Below are 21,856 nucleotides of genomic sequence, written 5' to 3'. Positions count from 1 at the left end.
TGAAGATAAACTTCTTGATTGAAAGGCAGTTTCAAGTAGAGTTAGTTATGTGGGCAAACTTCAAAATGGAGAGATGAACAATGAAATTTTATGCTTATGGTTCTATGGAAGAGGTGGAAGAATTTTTGAGTCATTAGAACAGGCAGCTGAGGTAAAGAAAATGGGAAAAAGTGGTCCTTGTTGGAGATCTAAAGCAGGGTAGGAAATAAATCCCACAGGCATATAGGAACATATGCCTGGTGGGGTATGTTTGAATGAAACATATGAAAAACTTTGCTATTTGGAGAAAATAGAAAAGCTAATAATAATGGTGAGTCTTTATTGGACTTCTGGTCAAAACACTGACAGTCATTACTAACAATGTTTCAACATAAAGATGTTCACATGGAGAGAAGAGAAGACAAGAAATAAGAAAAGCCTTATTGAGTACATAATTTTTTGATAGTGATATCTTCATGCTGGTTCAGGATACTAGTGTACAGAGGATAACAATGGATGTCACATTGAAAAGAACATTATGTAAGAAAGTTTTAAAAATAATTAAAGTTACAACTTTTATGGGTAAATTGTAAACATGACTATAGAAATATTGAAGAAAAAATTAAACAAATTGAAAACAAGAACCAAACCTTGAAGTCTCAGTGGCAAACTCTGAAGAATACATTGGTTGATTCAGCTAGCGAAGTATGTGGTGAAGTTGTCTGCAAAGATAGAAAAATAAGAACACCATGTTGGACTGTTAAAGAAGCAGTCCCCGAAAAGAAAGCATACCAAAAGTTTCTAGTAAATAAGTCAGCAGGTGTCCTAAAAAAATATGAAAAAATGTAAGCAAGCTAAGCTATGTGTAAAAGTAGATAAACAAAAGTCATGGGATGAGTTTGGTAAAAAATATAGAAAGTAAATATCAGGAAGGTGGCAAAATGTTCTGGAGGCTATTGAAAAAGCTCTGAAATGGAGGAAAAAGTACTGTAAAAGGAATCAAAGATAAAGGTGACATAAACTGAAGAAGAAAAGGATATCCTAGATGTCTGGAGTAATCTTTCTGGATGAATATGATAAAATTCATACATTAAGAGAAATATTTATATACCATTATTTGAAAAACTAACAATTATAAAAAAAAATGCAATAAAAGGTATAACAGTATTTATTACTTTCAGTTTATTTTTCCCTTTCTTTATTGATTTTGGGATATTCTTTTCATTGACACAAATTCTTTGTTTATATTACTTTGAAAGACTGTTAAATGAACTAAGCAGTGACAGAACCATACTAAAAAAATTTCCAAGAGGAATGCAAAGAGGAGTACATATCAATATTTGGGATGGAAAAAAGCTGTCAAAAACTTGAAATGTAGAAAGGCAGCTGGAGTAGATGCATTTCGACCAGAAATGCTTAAGTATGGAGCCATAAAAGTTTTGCAGTGATTGCACTGCATAATTCAGAGGGCCTGATCAGAAGATCCAATTCCTGATGATTGAATCAGAGCTCTCATAGTAATCATCTAAGTAAGATTTATGCAAGCATACTTGAAAAGAGGTTGAGAAAGATTATGGAAGATAACTTAGAGAAGAACAAGCCTGGTTTAGGCCATATAGAGGTTGTCAAGATCAGATTTTCACTTAACGACAAATAGTTGAGAAATCATGAGAATATGATAAGAATCTGTTGTTTAGTAGATCTGGAAAAGGCATACAGTAAGGTGCCAAGAAAAAAGCTTTTCAAAATACTTCAGTTATATGGAGTGAATGGAATATTATACAGAGCAATACATAGTATATATTTAAGTTGTCAGTCAGCAAGTAGAATTGAAAGAAATAAAGGAAGAGATGGTAATGTAAAATCAGGGGTAAGACAAGGATGCACATCTCCAAACTTATCCATCTATATGGATCACATGAAAGAAAGTGGCATTAGGCCTGATATTAGAACTGGAGATGTGAGACTTAGCTCTTTGTTTTATGTAGATGTGCTCCTGAGAACATCTAGTGCAAGTCTCCAGGATTCGCTGAATTGAATAACAGCTGTAACAAATATGGCATGAAATCAACAATAAAAAGACCAAAACTGAATATAGGCAGGAGCATAGAAAACTTCAGCTGCATTCTGAATGATGATTCTATAGAAAAATATTTCGGATATTTAGTCCGTCTTTAGTGAAGATGGTAGGTTAAATTCTGGAAATAGGCAACAGAATAAGCAAAGCTGGTATGGTTGGTAGCCAGCTGAATAATTTATATGGAATAAGAGAGAAATTAGCCAAAACACCAAACTAGCAGTACACAAGTGTTCAAACCAGTTTTAAGTTATGTATCTAAGAGTTGGTTTAGAAATAAAGCACTTGATCAAAGACCACAGATATGAAGGTTCTGATAAAAATTAAGAGAGTGACCCAATAGCATCAATAGCAGAATCATATTAAAAAAAGATATTAGAAAGGAACTTGACATTATTAGCATTCAAGCATGTGCCAGCAAAGCAAATCTAAGGTGGTATGGCCACTTAAATAGAATGGGTGAGGAAAGATTAGCAAAATAGTATTTATTGCCAAGATAGCAGGAAAGAGACCCAGAGGAAGACCAAGGTCTTGGTGGATCGATTCAGTTAAAGTGCCTTAGAAGCATGAAAGGTTAGATATGACAATTTTGGAGTTCTCATAAATAATAGACTGATTTGGAGGAAAATTGTTGTTAGGAGATATAATATAAACTTAATCATGCAGTGCTGTCATATTAGCCTTGAACACCTCTTAGGGGTACGTATCTGGAGATTGATGATGAACACAAAAATTATATTTTTGCAACATTATGGATCAGTTCAAGGCCTGTGAGGGTTACTCATGCACTGTTGTTCAGTCATATATCATTTGCATGTCATGATTATACTGCATTGAAGAGTGAGAGCAAGCTATCAGAGTTCTACATGTGGTCATGCGATGTATAATTATCTTAATTTTAACTGGTGCTATGCATTTAAAGTGATTTTGTGGAGTATATTTTCATGTTGGACAGTTTAAGTGGATGAACAGTGGAGCTTCATTTTGCTGTTTGCAGTGAAATGGCATTTAAAATATGTGAAACCAGTAATCACACTTAGCAAGAAAAGTGTATGAGGTGTACTTTAGATCTATAGTAGGAGATGAAGACCAGACTTGAGCTCCTTTATATTGCAGCAGGTACACAGCACTTTGAAAGATGGTTAAAAGATGGTTGATTCTTGCTAGACTATCGAGGACTGCTCGGCTTACCAAAGCAGAAGTCAAAATAGTGAAAGGACTACCTGGATTTTCCCCCTCCCCTTTCTTGGATGTCCACAGGTCATAAGAAGATTTACCCCATGGTCTGGGGATGGGCCCAAAGCTTGCTGTGGTGCTCATGGTGTCCAGGGTAAAACTCGGTGTTCCATCCCCAAGTGTGGTTGGAAGGAGTTTTCTTTTGTGTGTATAAAGCCTTTCAACATAAAAGTGCATGATAAATATCGATCAGCACCCCAATCTGTAGAAGATAGTGCAGAATATGTTCAGTGTTTTTTAGCACTTATCCCAAAGATGATGAATGTGTGTAAAGAAAGTTAGCTTTTTGTCAAAAATGAGTCCCAGAAAATTGGCATCTGAAAGTAAGGAGATAATAGTTTGTCCCATTCTTAAATCAGGATTGGGGTGAAGAGTGCATTTCCAGAAGTGTACATAGTTTTTTTTTTTTTTTTTTTTCTGCAGATAACTTTAACCCATGACAAAGAGCTCATGAAGATACAGTCAATGGCTTGTTGAAGTTGCCTTTTAATGACCCTCATATTGCAGGAATAGCGGTAAATTGTAAAATCATCGACATGCTGATGAAAACATGTTTCATCATCATCAAATTCCTGCCATGTACCCTCAAGGGGGGGGGGGGGTGTACAGGATATGATAGTACTAAATGAAAAAAATTACATCATTATTAACTTCCTATCTACAATTTTCCTCCAAATCAGTCTATTACTTGTCAAGACTCCAAGATTATCAGATCTTATATTTCTATCATCTAAGGCACTTTGTACCGTATCAATCCACCTATATCTTGGTCTTCCTCTGGTTCGTTTTGCTGCCAACCTGGCAGAGAACACTTGTTTTGCTAATCTTTCTTCGCCGATTCTGTTTAAGTGACCATACTACCTGAGATTAGCTCTGCTAACGCATTCCTGGATGTTGACAATGTCAAGTTCTTTCCTAATATCCTCATTTTTAATATGATACTGCAATTGGTGCCATCTGTTCACACCTATAATCTTTCTCAGGACTCTCATATCTGCAGTCTCTAGTCTTTGGTCAAGTGTTTTACTTCTGACCCAGCTCTCAGATCCATAATTTCAAACTGGTTTGAACACTGTCTTGTATACAGCTAATTTAGTGTTCTGACTAATTTCTCTCTTATTCCATGTGAATTTATTCAATTGACTTCCTACCATACCAGCTTTGCTGATTCTGTTGTCTATTTCTATATTTAATTTACCATCTTCAGTAAAAATCGTGCCTAAGTAGCTGAAATGTTTTACTTGTTCCACAGGTTCTCCATTCACAATACAGTTGACATTTTCAATGATTCTGCCTATTTTCATTTTCTTTGTCTTTTTATTGCTGACTTTCATACCATATCTATTACAACAGCTACTCAATTTAGTCAGAGAATCCTGCAGACTTGTAGCGGATTTATTTAGAAGTATAACATCATCCGCATAAAGCAAAGAGCTGACATTAACATCTCCAATTTTGATATCATGTTTAATACCACTTTCCTTCATAATGTGATCCATATAGATAATGAATAATAGAGGGGATAATGTACATCCTTGTCTCACACCAAATTTAACATTAAACCATCTTCCATTACTTCCTTCAGTTCTAACTGCTGACTTACAACTCAAATAAAGACTAGGTATTGCTTGATATAATGCCCCATTGACACCATATAACTGTAGCGTATTGAATAGCTTCTCTCTTGGCACCTTGTCATATGCCTTTTCCAAATCGACAAAACTTAACTACAGATCTCTGTTATATTCCCATGCTTTCTCGACTATTTGTCGTAAAGTGAAGATATGATCCTGACGGCCTCTATTTGGCCTGAATCCAGCTTGTTCTTCACCAAGCTTTTCTTCCACAATTCTTCTCAACTGTTTCTCAAGTATACTTGCATAGATCTTGCCAGGAACACTCAGTAGGGAAATACCCCTGTAATTCTCACATTCAGTTTTATTTTCCTTTTTATATATGGGTACTATGAGAGCTCTACTCCAATCATCGGGAATTCGTCCCTCTCTCCAGGCTTTCTGAACTATGCAGTGCAGCCACTGTAAGACTTATACCACCATATTTCAGCATTTTTAGTCGAATATCATCTACTCCTGCACCCTTTCCACATTTCAAGCCTTTGATGGCTTTTTCTACTTCAAGTATGGATATGGATTCCTAACTGCATGCCTGGTCAGTGTTTTTTACCACTGTGCTGTCATCACTGCTTGTTTCATTTAGCAGTTTTTCAAAGTAATTACTCCATATACTTCAAGGATATCTTTTTCTTCCGTTTTCATGTCACCTTTATCATTTCTAACTCCTTTTACAGTACTCTTTCCTCCATTCCTAAGCTTCTTCAGCAACCTCCAGTATTTTTTTCCACCTTCTTGATATTTATTTTCTATATTCTTGCCAAAGTCCTCCCATGACTTTTGTTTAGCTAGTTTTACACAGCGTTTAACATTCTTGCATTTGTCTCTGTATTCTCTAAGAGCACAAGCTGACTTATTTGCCAGGAACTTTTGATATGCTTTCTTCTTTTCCTTCACTGCCTCTTTAACTTCCTGTGTCCACCAGGGAGTTCTGATTTTTTTGTATCCTTGCAGACAACCTCACCACATGCCTCTCTGGCAGAATCAATCAATGTTTTCTTCAGAGTTTGCCACTGAATCTCCAAGGTTTGATTCCTGTTCTCAAACTCTGATTTTTTCTTCAATAATATTTGTGTATTTTAGTCTACAGTTCATATCTGAGAGCTGCTCAACTTTTATTCGTTTTAAAACTTTCTTTCATGTCGTTCTTTTCAATATGAAATTCAATTTTATACTGCTCAAGACTAAATAGTGATCACTTCCAATTTCAAATCCTCTGTACACTCTGGTGTCCTGCACCAGGGAGAAAACATCACTATCAACAATAACATAGTCAATGAAACTTTTCTTATTCCTTGCCTCTTCTCTCCATGTGAATTTGTGCACATTTTTATGTTGGAACATGGTGTTAGTAATAACCAGTCCATGTGCTGAGCAGAAATCCAACAGATATTTGCCATTATTATTAGCTTTGCTCTTTTCTCCAAATTTTCCCAAAATATTTTTGTATGTCTCACAATCATTTTCTACTCTGCTATTTAGATCCCCAACAAGGACTAACTTTTCCTTTTTCATTGTGTCAGTTGCTTTTTCTAAAGCCTCAAAAAATTCCTCAACTTCTACCTTAGTAGAACCTTCTGTGGGACCATAGGCACAAATAAGTCTCATTGTCCAGTTCCCCATTCTCATATTTGCCCACATTACAAAATGTTATATTCATTGCCTGAATATAACATTTTGTATTTATTGCTCAGAAAGATCTCACCAGTTTTTGTCTGTTTTGTTTCAGTCACCCCTATTATGTCGATCTGGTACTTATCTAATTCCTCAGCTAGCTCCATTTCTTTGCCATTCAGGCTTCTTACATTGATAGTACCGATCTTTAACTCTGGTGATGTTGTGTTGCGGTTTGTTTTCAGATTTGTTCCAGTAGCTGACTTTTCGCTGTTCGCCCTGGTTCCCTGGCAAAAACAACGTGGGCCTTGTTTAACCGGGCAATGCCCCAGCCGACAAGAAATTTTGTCATGTCGTACCATCATTTTTCATTTTGGTTTAACCAATAAGAATACAATTTGGTCGGCTGAATCCCAGATTGCCAGCCCATTCTCGTTCGTTCAGTATCCAAGTAGATACCCAACTGGGTGCACCACGAGAAGGTGAGGATTGAACATTAGATCAGAAGCCCTGGTCGGTTCTCTGCATTCCTTTAAAGGCTATGTGGAGGTCTCCTCTCAGTTATACAGCTTTGACCCTTAAGCACCCCCAAAACATGTTTCTGCATATGTTTTCATCAACATCCCATGTGGTCAGTAGAAAAATGGCAAGGGAGCAGACCGTAAAGTATAAAAGACCAGGCTTATGGAGAAGGCTGTGTTTTTAATAAAGGATAGGTTATGGTTGTTGTGCATTTGCTCGATGATAATATGACCTTATCTATCTGTGTTGGCACTACTCCACACGGGGGACTTTAATATCCATTAAAGTCCCCCGTTATGAGTAGGTCTGATGTTGCATTATTAGATAATTCAGTTTCATTTGATTCGGAACCCAGTGGTAAATATATTGAGCATGCTGGGATTTGAAATCCCACAGGTAAGCAAATTGCTACTGCTTCCAGAGCAGTATTAAGCTGAACATGATGGAAAGGAGCATCTTTACTTCTGTCCATATGTACAAGAGCGATATTCCTCAAGATAGGATCCTCACTGTGTTTTAAATAAGTTTCCTGCAAACAGAAACAAAGGTTTGTTTCTGCAGCAGGTGCTTGATGTCATTGATATTTTGGTGAAACCCATGACCTATTGTTTAGCCTTCATAGACTTGTTCTGAATCTTGCCAGGAACACTCAGTAGTCAAATACCTCTTTAATTCTCACATGCAGTTTTACTTGGATACTGAACGGACGAGGATGGGCTAGCAATTTGGGATTTAGCCGACCAAATTGTATTCTTATTGGTTAAACCAAAATATTTTTAAATTTAATGGAATTAAAAAAAAATCCTTAGGAATGAATTAAATATTAGTTTTAATGGCTACACTTCAGATTTACAGTTTAATCATTAACACTTGATTTTATGTTGTGTACACATTACAGGTTATATTGTATCCCCAGTAATATCCAGACACAAAATACTTGGGCTATTAATCTTACATTTAATTCATTTCTACTATTTGTTTCACTGTTAACATGGAATTATCACTTGCTGTATTAAGTTGTTTGCAGTCATCAGATTTTAAGAAAGATATTGAATTTTTTTTGAAGGAGGAAATTGCACAACGCAACAAAGAATTTGTTAGTGTCAATGGAAAGAATATCCCAAAATCAATAAAGAAAGGAAAAAATAAACTGAAGGTAATAAATACTGTTATACCTTTTATTGCTTTTTTTTTAATTGTTAGTTTTTCAAATAATGGTATATAAATATTTCTCTTAATGTATGAATTTTACTATATGCATCCAGATAAAATCCTGACTTAATTCTTGATTTTGTCATGTGTGGTTTAAAAATGTTATTTATACTAGGCACTTTTTAATAGCAAACCCTTAAGACCAAATATGTAGTTTATTATAGTGAAAGGCTCATTACAGTGAATTTAGGGGGAAAAAACAAAGATTGTCTCTCCTCTCCCTTCCATTCTGAAGATATTGGCATTATGTTTCATAACTGACTTCTTGAACTTCTCACACTAAGCTTTAAACTTTAGCATATCTTTTTGTATCATCATCATTCCACTCATCTCTACTGAATGCTTAGAGTATTTTAATTTGTTCCAAGCATTGTGATCAATTTTGAAGATAATTACCTTGATGTTTCAACTTTCTTGTTAAGATCTGGAGTGCATGCGTGCACGCACACAAAAGCTATATCACAGTATGCCAAAGTATCCAACGTATACTGCAACTTGCCATATATATATATAAGTGAAACAGGATGCATGATTCCAATCTGGAAGGAACACAACAAAATATTAAATTTAATAATTATGGAAAATTGAACTTTTCTGATAATGTCCTGGACATTCTACATTGAAATAACATGGAAACTCGATCCTTACCTCATACAAAAATTTTGTATGAACACAACTTTAAAGCCTATGAAATTCTAATCAATCACCCTAAATCTCAGCAATAATGATAGCCTAAAAATCTCAAGAATATAGATAGCACACATTCAACTCACATAAAACTTTTGTTTCAAGCTCCAGGACTGGACAATTTCAGCTTTTATTTCAAATATTAATCTGGCCACCACTACTCTTAACTAATAATGATCTCTAGCCATATAAATAACAGTAACTGATGTTCTTCCCCACCAGAGGTCAGGTAAGTAATGTTAATGGTTGACCGAGGTAGCGTGATAATACTGGGCTTTGGCATACTGTGTGGATTGTAACGTAGCTAGTCTCTTTATATTTATACTTCAATGATTACCTCAATGTGAAATGCAAAATGTCAGAATTATGTTGGTTTATATTGAAGTAATTTACTGTACACAGTTGTCTCAATACTTTAATGCTGTTCACTGTATAACTTTGAAAGAAAGCATTAACTGGTCCTTAATTTGCTTAGTCCCATGCGCTTCAGAATTGGTAGCTGATAGCAATCAGCCATTTTAAACATTGAGTAGCTAAGGATTAAACTAGATTATTTTGTCACCTTATGATTTCATACTGAGTATTGTTATTACATTTTAAAAAAATCTTGCAGTGTGAAAAAATTTCACAGATCATACATCACTTAGGTAAAATTTAACTTTATGGCTAGTAAAACAGAACATTTATGCTGGACTGTTTCATTATATCTAACATGCAGGATTAATGAAAAATACAAATAGAAAGTATGAAATTAGTTTCCATATTGTTTAGAAGGGATTTACATATGTATCTCTTCAGTTAGCCATAATTATTACAGGTAGTCGTCGACTTACGACCATGTTAGTTCCAACCGACAGTTCATAAAGTGATCTGAACGTAAGTCAGACAAGTTTAGGTAAATCAGACACTGTGCACAACACAATTGGTTTACTATTTACAAAAATAAAAAATATTATGAAAAAGATATCAAATACTGTATAAAACATAAAAAATATTTTATCTTAAAGAACTAAATAAAACATATGTAGAAAATAGATAAGAAATATTTTACTGACCACTTGTGCTTGGCTGCACGAGTGGTATGTATGCATACCATAGGTAACAGCAGTATGCATAAGTTGGTTTCCCGATTGCCTTAACCTCCCTACCAGCCCAGATGTATATATACATCCACCAAATCCTGGATACGATTCGTACTACCTGTTGAAAGAACATGAAAAATGCAGTTTGGCCATTATGTCTTTAGGTGTGATAATCCTTCACGCCGACGAGAACACTTAACTAGATTAGCTCGTGTTCAGCGTAGCTGTGTTCAGTTACCTATAGCAAGAAATGCATTTGCTTGGAGTCTTACTGGAATCTTAGTTATATTAGACTAAATACTACAAGTTATATTTATTTTTTCCACTTTTATGGTATAATAATAATTTTTAATGCCAGTGCAAAATAAGAGATCCTTTTATACTTTCTTCACTTAAATATTTTATCACCTTGGAAGACCAATACTGATATAAATTTTTTTGCTAATTATCTTAGCAAAACAATTAACTTGATTCAAGATAATTATTTTTGTCAAACAATTATTTTATAACTTAATGAAAATCCACTTCTTAAAAATATTCAGCCAAATCTGTTCCAAATAAGTTAATTTTTTGTTCATTATCTTAGTTCAGAGATTACATCACAGATTGTGTGAAGGTTCGCACTTTTTATGATTTTATTTTATATAGAACTAGTCATATACATATCTTGTCATATACATAGTTTAGACATGTCTTCGTGCAGAAGATGGGTGATTGTCACATATATAGAACTAGTCATATACATATCTTGAATCATACCACCTAATGTATAATCTTTATAATGTAATCTGTAGCCCTTCAACTTCTTGAAGTGCTACAGAAGTGCTGGTTTCCAGCATTTGTAATTGCTTGTTACAGATTGAAATAAATGGCTGTTATGAAGTAAACTGTATGTGTTTTTCTGTTAAGTTAGATATTTGTGCAGCAGTTTTGAAGTAATGATAATTTCCTTATAGTTTATTATTCAAAACATGTTTAGGTACATGTATCAAAAATGAAATTTCATTTCCAATATATTCATAATAGAATTAAAATTGTATTTTGCCTTTGGCTACCCCCTCTCCTCTCTCTCTCACAACAAATTTCTACATATATTTGATTACTGTTTGAGACTTTTTAGTGTGTCTACTGGGACATGTTCTTTCCTCTTTCTCAATAATCTTAGCTTACAACTTGTTACTTGAGCAGAAAGGAACATTAGCAAGTATCTAAGATGCAATTTGTTTCTCAGATGGCAAATAGCAGAAACAATAGCAGTGCCATTAGGGATAAAGAAAAAAAAAAGTTGGGGCCTTCACCTTTCAAGTAGCTCTTACTTTATACTGATGATGAGGCAAGCTTTTCCAGCTCTGAAGATAGTGATTTGTCTTTAGTTTAGACGTGTCTTCGTGCAGAAGATGGGTGATTGTCACTAAATGCACACCAGCTTGTCCACAGTTTCCATTCATAGGTAAGCCAGTAATTACTGAAGTCTTAGACACAGCAAATTTTAGGCTTCTTCCATCTATTTCTAGAACTATTTATCCTTGCCAACATCAGCAAGTTGGGTACAGTCTGCATTCTCACAGTACACTTTGGAACTCAATAGATATCAACATGCTACTTACATTTATAGCCCTTTTAATTGTGCATGGTATCACGAAAAAACTCGCTCTCGAAATGTATTTCTATGCGTATGGTCTGCAGAATAGATTCTGAACATGCCAATGTTTTGTCATGTTATGACCAAAAAGCAATTCTTTCTTATTGTGAAGTATTTGCATTTTCAGAATAATGAGGAATATGATCAGGCAACACATCCTTGTCCAGTCCTCAACGAAATTTATGATGTTATGATGAAAAATAGTAAAATTTAGATCACTATACATTCCTGAGAGAGATGTATTGATGAAAGCTTTATGCCATTGAAATGTAAGCAGTATATTCCCCAAAAGAAAGCAAAATATTTGGCAAATTTATGTTTTGAGAAGTGCAAAGTGGATATCTTTAGGATTTCAAACCTTATATGGGAGAGCAGAGTGTACTTATCATAACTGTTCGGATCTTCCACTATCGATGCGTGTAGTAATGGAGTTACTAGACCTCTTACTGGAAATGTTACCAAATTACAATGGTAACTACTATGGGTCTTGAACTTGCATATTTGCTTTTACAACATTGTAAACGGTTATTCAGTGGCGGCCGGTGAAAATTTTAAGTGCGGGTGCTGCATATACAAAATAAAAAAAAAAATTCTTTTTTTCCTAATCAGTAACCAATTTAATAAATAAATTTACATATTAAAAAATTGCTTTATTAAAAATATTTCGCCCTCACAACGAACAAACGCCAATAATAAAAGTTTCGTATCTCACAGAAATAACACGTGCAAGCATACGATATACTGCCCAAACGAGCAGTGTCAGAATCATTTGTAACATGCAATGACAAAACTTATAAATGAATATCGGCAAGTCTAGCTGCAATTGGCACGATAATTCTCACACTGTGTTAGATTGCAGTGCATTTGTTTCATGTAACGATAATTGAAAAAATCTAATTTTTTTTCATATTTTCAACAGTGACACGCATCATTATTCAGCCTTGTATCTATAATAAATAAATAATTATATGTTATTTTAACAAAATAAAATAAGATTTACAAAAAATAGTTCACTCTCACCTGAACGTGCACGAATAATAAAAGTTTCATATCTCACAGATTCCAACACTGGAATCATTCCACATAGTTGGAATCTTGTAATGTGCAATGAGAAGCGCAAACGAATATCGGCGAGTCTAGCTGCAATTGGTCAGATGTGATAATTCTGACACTGCATTAGATCGCAGTGCATTTGTTTCATAATCTAAAGCATTAATCGAACAATTCCAATTATTAACTATTCAATCAATGTCAAACATAAGCTGTAACCTTTAACATGTTGTATTGCATTTATATAATGTAAGCATTGTTATTATTTATAAACATAAACAAAATTTAATTTTTTCATTTTTTCCTTGGGGGTGCTGCAGTGTCAGTGCTTATGTACGAGCTGCCACTATGGTTATTGTATGTAAATGCAAAAAGGTGAGGCATGCCTCCAGACTGGCATCAAGAAAACTGTCAAGGGAGATATCTGAGCTTATCAGTGGGAATGTCTTTGCACTATGTTGGAAAGACCAAAAAGATGGTTTTCTGCTGTCTTCCCTGCACAATCCAGAGATAATCATGGTTTCAAGAAAGACAAATTCATTGCTATGCTATTCAGTGCATACAATGACACTATGGGTGGAGTCTACAGGTACGATCAGTCAGTAGCTATCATTTTACTCTGTAATGAGGACACAACATATAAATATTTAAAATGTGTCTTGACATGTATTGGATTTTATTGTTGGGAACGGTTTTCTGCTGTACAAGAAGAAAAAACAAATGTACTATAACATATCTAGATTACAGAGTAGAAATTACAAAAGCATTACTACAAATTTATGCTCCTTCTACAGCAAGCAGGAAAACAGGCATTTCTTTCAGACTTTTGTTGTTGAGCGTTAGTAACTCGAACCATTTCTCAGAAACTATCACCCACAGCTTTAAAAAAAGAAAAAAGGCAAAAAAAAGGCAAATGTTATGTCTGCTTAAAAAAAAATCGTAAAGGAGACAATGTGATGTCCCGAATGTAAAACTGCTTAGTGCGTTCACCCTTGTTTTAGGGTGTTCTATATTGTTCAAGATGTATAAATTTGGAACAGTATGAAAACAAAAATGTTCCCCTTCAGGATCATCAAAAGTCCTTTTCCAGATTACGAATATTGATGGAAAGATGCCTGACTGCACTGATTCCAATTCCTCTTGAAGAGGAATTTGTTCAAGTTGTTTTTATAACATACAGAATAATATATTGTTCCTCTTGAAGTGCCTTTTTTGTTGAAGGAATAAAATAAATATAGGGAGGACCATCAGGACACATGCCTTCTACATGCAAATACTTTTTTTTTAATCCACAACCACAAAAGTTTAGAAATCTATAATATGTTAATGCTATATATATGGTAATTAACATCAGAGATAAGACAAAACATGTTTTTTCAAGCCTCCAATAAACTGGGTGATGGCCTTGCCTTGCACTATGCTAATTACAGGACCAAATTCATCTACCTTTCTAAATATTTTCATAAGCATTTGTGCCAGTATTGAGATCCTAATCTGCAGCCACTTAGTATAAAAGCAGCGACCCTCTCCAGTTGGCTACTCAAACTTACTTATTTCAATCAAGAAAATGATGAGACAACTAAGGCCGTGATTTTGTTTTGATTGGAATTATGGAGAAGCAACTGTGAGGCAAGTACATTGTGCGTTTGATATTTTCCAGTGCTTTGTCTATTTGCTGAAAAATGTAATAACTTCCTGGTAAGGAAAAACCATTTCAGTATGAGACTAACTTATTTTCAGTTGAAAAGCCCTTATGAAGGTTCTCATATTACTACATAATTTTGAACCCAAGTTTTCTAACTGAAGAAAACTGTTGCACTCTCCTCACATTTGCTTTAGAGGCATAACTATGGACCACATATCTCATCTGTGAAATGCATATTTGCTGACTGATTAGTTTTGCATGGGGAAGAGTCCTAATTTCTAAAAAGGAATGAAATTGGGATATTTCTATTGTTTTAGAAACAGTGTTTATAAAAACACTCTTAGTCACAATTCTTGCAAAGCAAAGTTTTCTGGATATATGAGTTTCTGCTGTTCATCCTAGCACAGTTTCAATTTTTTTTTTTTTACTTGAAAGGAAAAAATAAATATGGCTACTTTCAGAATATAGAACATACAAAATAACATTATTATTGTTGTAATATTTTACTAAAAGTGGGATAAAGAGACTTTTTATGTGCATATCAATTTATATCAAAAAACTTATATTGTGTTATCATAATGCAAATTGTATTCTATATTAACAGCATAGTGATAATAATAATAGTTACATAACAATAATTTAAATTCTATTTTCTCATGTCCACACGGTTAGCTTAGTGGCTATGTGCTTCGCAACCATATGCCTGGGGAAGGAGTGTCTTGGGTGTGGGCAGCAGGGTTTTTCATCCAATAAGCAGGCAAACCGGCTCTGAATACACAGGCTCCAGTCATAGGATACCTCCAGGAATAAGGAGTAACCAACCTATTCCATAGGATTTCGGTTCCGAATGCCTACACACGGTAAAAAGTGTAGGTCTATGCATGAGCGTAAATTAGGAATTATTCTCATTCATTCTGGAAAAATGAATAAAAAAAATTAACTCTTACTGTTATCAAATTTTTATTTCTAATGGGGAAAAAAAAACAGTTACTATCAGAACATGCAGTTTTGTGAATACCTACAAAGCAATCCTCAACAGAAGATGCTCATGATACTCAAATTTTTTCAAGAAATCTCAGTTTTTTTATCAGGGGAGGGAAACATGCTAAAATTGAAAAGTAAATTATTTCACAAAAAAAAAAATAATAATAATAATGTGAACATTTTACCATCTTCTCCACACAGCAATTGATGTGATATGGGTTCCAAATTTCTTATGTGAGATATATATTTGGAATATAATTAAGGCATCTTATATATAAGTTGCCTTAATTATATAACAAAGATTTCTGAATAATAGGCTAAATCATTGAGACGTTTCTTAATTTTTGAAACATCCTGTGTACCACAATCCCATCTAATGTAACTGGTTTTTGAAATTCGCCTATTATAAGATTGTTTTTAATAAATATAGTCAAACTCTATTAAATTTTCAGGAGTGTCTGCTACAGATTAGAAATTTTCAAAGTAGCACTAATAATTGTTTTATTACAAAACAGCAAAGTAAAAAAAAAATGTTAAGACATTCAAAGGGGAGAAAAATAAGATTCTGTATAAAAAAATGCAGAAAAATTATTTCATGCAGTTCAGCTTCCTTCCTTTTTCTTTTAAGGGTGGAAAATAATATTAACCTTCATATCTAACTTTCGTCATATAAAGATAACTTTAAGAATGAACAATAACAGGTAATGTATTGGTAAAAATTTTAACTTATTGCTTCCCAAAACAACTCGTTACTGGGACTCACCAAGAATAGTAAGTAATGGTCGGAATATTCAAATAGCAATGAAATAATTATTCTCATATTTGTCTGTATCCACACTATTTCTTTGCTATTTGATTATTCCAACTACTACTTGCTGAGTCCCAGTATTGTTGTTTTGGGAATAGCGATAAGCTAAAATTGTACATTATTACTAATACATTACCTGTTATTGTTCATTGTTAAAAAAGTTTGCTGTTCGATGGGTAAAATGAAGTTATGGTTTTAGATACTGAAATTTGAAGTACATACTGCGAAAAGTATGAAATACAAAAGAATAAAATGGGGGTGATTGGAATACTTCAAATCTAACAAAATGTAAATCAATTCCATATAGGACATATCTCAGATAATTTAGTCATGTATTTTTATGACAGTTAATTAATAGAATTCTTATTGAAATGCGCACTCAACAAATCTTTCTTGTTTTCAACGTTTTTTTAAGTCAAGAGGTCATAAAGGTTTCAACTCCTACAATAAAGGTCAACAGATTCAACAATATTATTGCCTTATTTCTTTTTCTCGTGTTGGAGAAAAATGGTAAAATGGTACTCTTATAATTATATTGGATGTTCTGTTGGCAAAAATATCAATAAAGTGATCATGTGCACTTTTCAAAACACAAAGAACATTGCAAATTTACCTGATGAAAAAGAAAATAGTACATATTTTTCTTCTTACTATTATCTTTATTTTTTTTAGTACAAAGAAGAAATCACTGCACATTTTAAAGACATTTTCTACTAGTTTACATATGTGGCATTGTTTGAGTAGCTATACTTCAGTACTATTTTACACTAAAATGTATGAGCATGTTCCCCAAGTGATTTACATTTAGGGATCATGCTCATATATTTGTAACAATTGCCTTGCAAACGATTTTGAAAATAAATTCTCTGAAATATCTGCAGGTTGAATAGGTAAATAACCCATCCAAAAAATTTAAACAGCTATGTAACACATGCACCTTTTCTTAAAGAATTCAAATCTTTTTTTTTTTTTTTTCCTTCAAGATAATTGTATAAAATTATTCCTAATTATTTAGTAGTATTAAGTGGTGGCAACAGCGTTGTAAAGTAGATAGCTTCTCTTGGGTCTTTGGACTCCTTGGAGGTGTCGCATAATTTTTTAATAATAAAAGGGAGTGTGATTATTATAAATTAAATTATTTTGCATAAATACTGTATTAACTAATCAACAACTGAAAATGAAATAGGACATTGATGTATTCTGCATTACAGCCTGAGGCACTTTAGTGTGACTTCTGGGAAAATGTTCTCTTTTCTTCCAGCTAAGAGAATTGTTATCAAGTGTTTCTGTGACATAGATTATTTCAGAAATAGCAACCAGCAAAAGTAGTAATATTTAGATTTCTATTTTTTAAGAAAAAGAAGAGCATAACATGGTTGGACGAGCGGTTAGCTTATCCACTCTCCAGCCAAAAGGCTGCGGGTTTGAATCTTGCTGTGGGCATGGATGTTTGTGATTGTCTGTGAAAATACTAGTGGTGGTGGTGGACAGTAGATGGCGTTGGAGTAGATGATGGTAGTTGTGGTTCGTTGTAGTTGATGGTTTAAGTGGTTGAGACAGAGAGTTGTAGAGTAGGTGTCTTTGGACTCCCAGGAGGGATCACTTGATAATAACACTGTACTCTGTTTTTTGTGTTAACATTTTTTGTTAACACAAAAAAAAAAGTGTCAGTTTTATATGGTGTTTTTAAAAAAACATTTTAAGAACTAGCATTATTGAACTTTCTTTTTTGTGGCATGCATATACAATTTTACATTGGTGAAGTATAGTATAGTGATTCTAAAACTTAGAATAATTTCAGCAGACAGCCAAACAGCTGATTTTAGATTGAAGAAATTTGGAATTATCTGCTTCGACAGATATGACAATATTATTGTCTTATTTCTTTTTCAGAATGATAAAATGAAGTAATAGATTTTGAATATTATTTGTGGAGACTTTCAAACCAGTAGAAAATAGTTGTAGTTATGTAATTCATTCCATTAGAGAGGAGGGGGGGGGCAGTTAAATGTTCAAAATCAGCATAAATTTTGAATCAGTCCTTAAAGAATATCCTTCATATATTTTCAGCATATCTACAGCAGTTAAAGATGGGATATTGTAAAAATAATCATAATTTAAAATTCTGAATATTTTTACAAATTGTTTATATTAGTACATTATTAGTTTTGGTTTCATAATACATATTGTCGGCACTTGTGATGTGCCCATTATTGATGTTATTTTGTCAAAATGAGATGTAAAGTAGTTAAAAATTTATGTACTTACTGGATTTTTAGAGCTGTGTTACTTTCAGACATTCTCTTGTTGCTAACAGAGACAACGTGCAACGTGTCAGCCATTATACTTAGCTTCTCACTTGCCACTTCCATGAAGTGCACATGCTCGCCGAGGAGTTTGATGGACGATTAACTGCTGACAGAGAAAGCATTCAGTATCGAGGTAACGAGAATCAACAAGAGAGCGTTCGGGAAGAAAAGAGAACGCTGGCCGGCTGATATTTAGGTTAGGAGGAAAATGAATAGTAGATTCCATAAAGGGAATCGTAGAGTTATGAGTTTTTAAAGATTTAAGGCTGTCAGCAAGTGTTGGTAAATAAAGGAAGATATTGCAATCGACGTTCTAAAGGAATGTTTGAGAAAACGCTAATTAGAAGATTAATAGCAGATTCCGAAAAGGGAATTGTAGAATTGAGTTTTAAGGTGGACGACTGTCAATAAGTATTCATAAATAAAAAAAGATATTGTTAATGACGTTCTAAAGGAATGTTCGAAGAAATGCTGATTGGAAAGAATTGCATGTAGTGAAAGTGTTTATACTTAGGTGAATTCAGAATATCTACACTTCAGTGTCAAGAAGAATTAATGTGTGCTACATGAGGCCTTAACAGAGAAACTGGCTATGTACATTTTGTTATTGTGTAAACAAAGTGTTTAACCTAGTAAAATGAGATGAAGTATATGTTAAACAAATCAGTAATAGATTGAGTCAGAGAATGGCTGATCTCTTAACTGTAAATTTATTTAAAAGGCCTTTGGATCCAATTAATTTTGTAATTGTGTATTTTGTTTGAAGTGTATATATTGTTTTTGTTTTATTAAATGTGTTTATTTTGTATTTAGTCTTGAGTCAGTGATTTTTTTTTTTGGATTCTGAAAGAAAGAGTTAAAGTCATAGCACCAATTGGAGTGAACCCTTCTACATATATAGGTACACTCGGAAATAAAAAAATAAAAAAAAATTGTTAGAAACAGAGATTAAATAATACAATTAATCTCATAACAAAATAACAATATTATAGTAATGTGCAGCCTACAAATAAAATCATCTGTTGCAATTTTAAGAATAAGATGAAGAGTGCCTGCTGAAATATCATTGGATATAAATCTAAGTCTGAGAATCGGAAACAGAGTAATGCAATTGAATATCATATATTGTTCATAAAAAGAAAAACAACTAGAACGTTGATGTAGTTTTGATTTGAAAAATGCTAGGATGGGCTGACTATTTCGACCACCTCGGCCAGTAGGGCGGTTAATATGCAGGAGATGTGTGCAGGGAGGAGAGAGAGAGAGATTGAATGACTAGTGTTGGACAGCTCACAATAGTTTTTTGAATAAAAATTATGAATTTCTCTATAAGAACTTTACAGAAAATTACCCACAAGGTAAAAGCTGGATGATTTGATGAAAATCGTTTTTTTAGTTTCTTGGTTTATGACATGAATGCATTTTAGAAATCTAATATAATTATTTAAGAAAAAAAATAGTATTTCAAATAATTATCACCCAGTTGAACTCTTGATATTTTGTAAAAACAAATAAATAAAAACAGCATAATACTGCTGCTGCAAAAAGTCTCCTGAGTACTGTAATATTGCTCTGCCTGAAATGATTACCTTAAATAATCCCAATTGCAGGTCTTTTAACGTGCACTTCACTTAAAAAAGCAATCTACCTTTTAATAATGTGGTAGTTCTAAATCACTAAACAGGGAATCATCATTTCATAGGTTTCATTTTTCTGTAGTAAACTTGCAAAATATCAACTTAACCAATCAATTTTCTATGCCAAGAGACGTAGATACTTATCTATTCTGCCTAAGGTAGGAATTTATTGCCACAAAAAAAAAAACTGCTTGCCAAAGATCCCAGTTTTTAATATCTCTTAGTAAGTCAAAGTTACATTGTGTGATTACTAGTGTAGCATCTATTTTTTTTTTTTTTTCCTTAAAAACTTTGTTTATTAAATGGAATTTTCCAGTCTGCTGCTACTTGCAAGGGATGAGTGTATTTGTTGAGCCCTGGTGTTTGCTTTAGTAGCATATTTCTGCTGATTTTTTAAAGTTAGTAAATAGGCTTCTAGGAGGAAAGTAAATATAGTGCAGATGAGTGTCAAAATTAGTAGTGGATATTTCTGTCTTCTGCTTTTAATTCCAAAAGCAGTATTCCTAAATTTACAGATCACATACATTCATTTATATTAAAAGTTAATGAGAATTTTAGAGGCATATTCACAAGAACCTCACTATATTCTTTAGTTTTTCAGATTAGAATTTTTTGTAGTGAAGTGTTTTGGTTTTCTTCCACTTATTCCTCTATGTAGTGCTAATAGTTTCAGACCAGCACTATACATAATTTACTTTCTGTATAGAAAACTTACAGGAACACTCGTAATATTTCGTAATTGTGGCAGTTTGTTATTTTTTTAAGAATAGCATTGTTTATAGGATTTGACCAGGACTGCTTAGTATAATGAGTGTTTATAATGTTAATTGTAGTGAAAGTCAGCTATAGCATGACTTTCACTACAATATTAGATTCAGATTCAGTTTAATTCATATAATTTTGCAACTTCTAATCTGCCAGAATTTCACAAGAACAAGGAACTTGGTATAACCTTAATGAATGATAAGAGACACCTTTCGTTGGGAGGGCATGAAAAGGAAGCTTTACAAGTGCAGTTGATCCCCTGAACAATGTATGGGTTAGGAGTGCCGATCCCCCGTGTTGTTCGAAAATCCATGTAAAGCTTAACTAATAGCCTACTGTTGACAAAGCCTTACCAATAACATAGTTGATTAATACATATTTTGTATGGCATGTATGGATTATATACTATATAATATAATGGAGGTGTCATGAAATAATATTTTTACAATAAAGCAAGCTAGAGAAAAGAAAATCACAAGGAAGTGAAAATACATTACTTTAAAATAAATACTTTACTGTATTTATTGGTACTGTAAGTTTACAAGATGAATCATATGTCTGTCAGTGCCTACCTCAATATTGTCTTATGTGATACAAAACACTGTTGATGGTTTTACGTATTACTAACACTAGACATTGAAAATGAAAATATGTGAAAAAGAAATTAAATTTATTTACAGGGGTAACGATTAAAGGTAGGATTCATTCTAGGCCTTTTGGTAGCCTAGTGCGATCAATACAATTACTTAGTGGTAGCCTAGCCTATACGCTAATTAATGAATGGTTATAAAATTTATTTTATGCTAATTAATTTAACTAATTAGTAACAGCTAACTTTATGCAGTTATGATTTATTACTGCATCTTTATGTTCACATTTCTTGACTGTGAATGGTGCCATGTATGGTTGGTCTAAGTGTTTGTGTGTTTAAGTTTTGATAAATTTTAACTTTTTATAATAGATTTGTGTATATTTT

At 33.3% G+C, this 21,856-nt stretch overlaps 1 protein-coding gene across 1 annotated transcript in view; it reads left to right on the top strand.

The window, feature by feature from the left end:
- The window catches only part of Smn (survival motor neuron), a 110,393-nt gene that overhangs the window by 28,117 nt on the left and 60,420 nt on the right, over positions 1–21,856 (top strand). Inside the window, exon 3 of the mRNA XM_090406383.1 lies at positions 8,126–8,215. Coding sequence (XP_090262509.1) covers positions 8,126–8,215 — 90 coding nt within the window. The remainder of the gene's footprint in view (positions 1–8,125; positions 8,216–21,856) is intronic.

Source organism: Typopeltis vanoorti, chromosome 16, assembly GCF_054136105.1.
Source record: "Typopeltis vanoorti isolate ZY-2024b chromosome 16, IOZ_Tvanoo_1.0, whole genome shotgun sequence".
Classification (NCBI taxonomy): Eukaryota; Metazoa; Arthropoda; class Arachnida; order Uropygi; family Thelyphonidae; genus Typopeltis; species Typopeltis vanoorti.
Note: the sequence above shows the minus strand (reverse complement) of the source record. Positions and strands in the feature narration are given on the sequence as shown.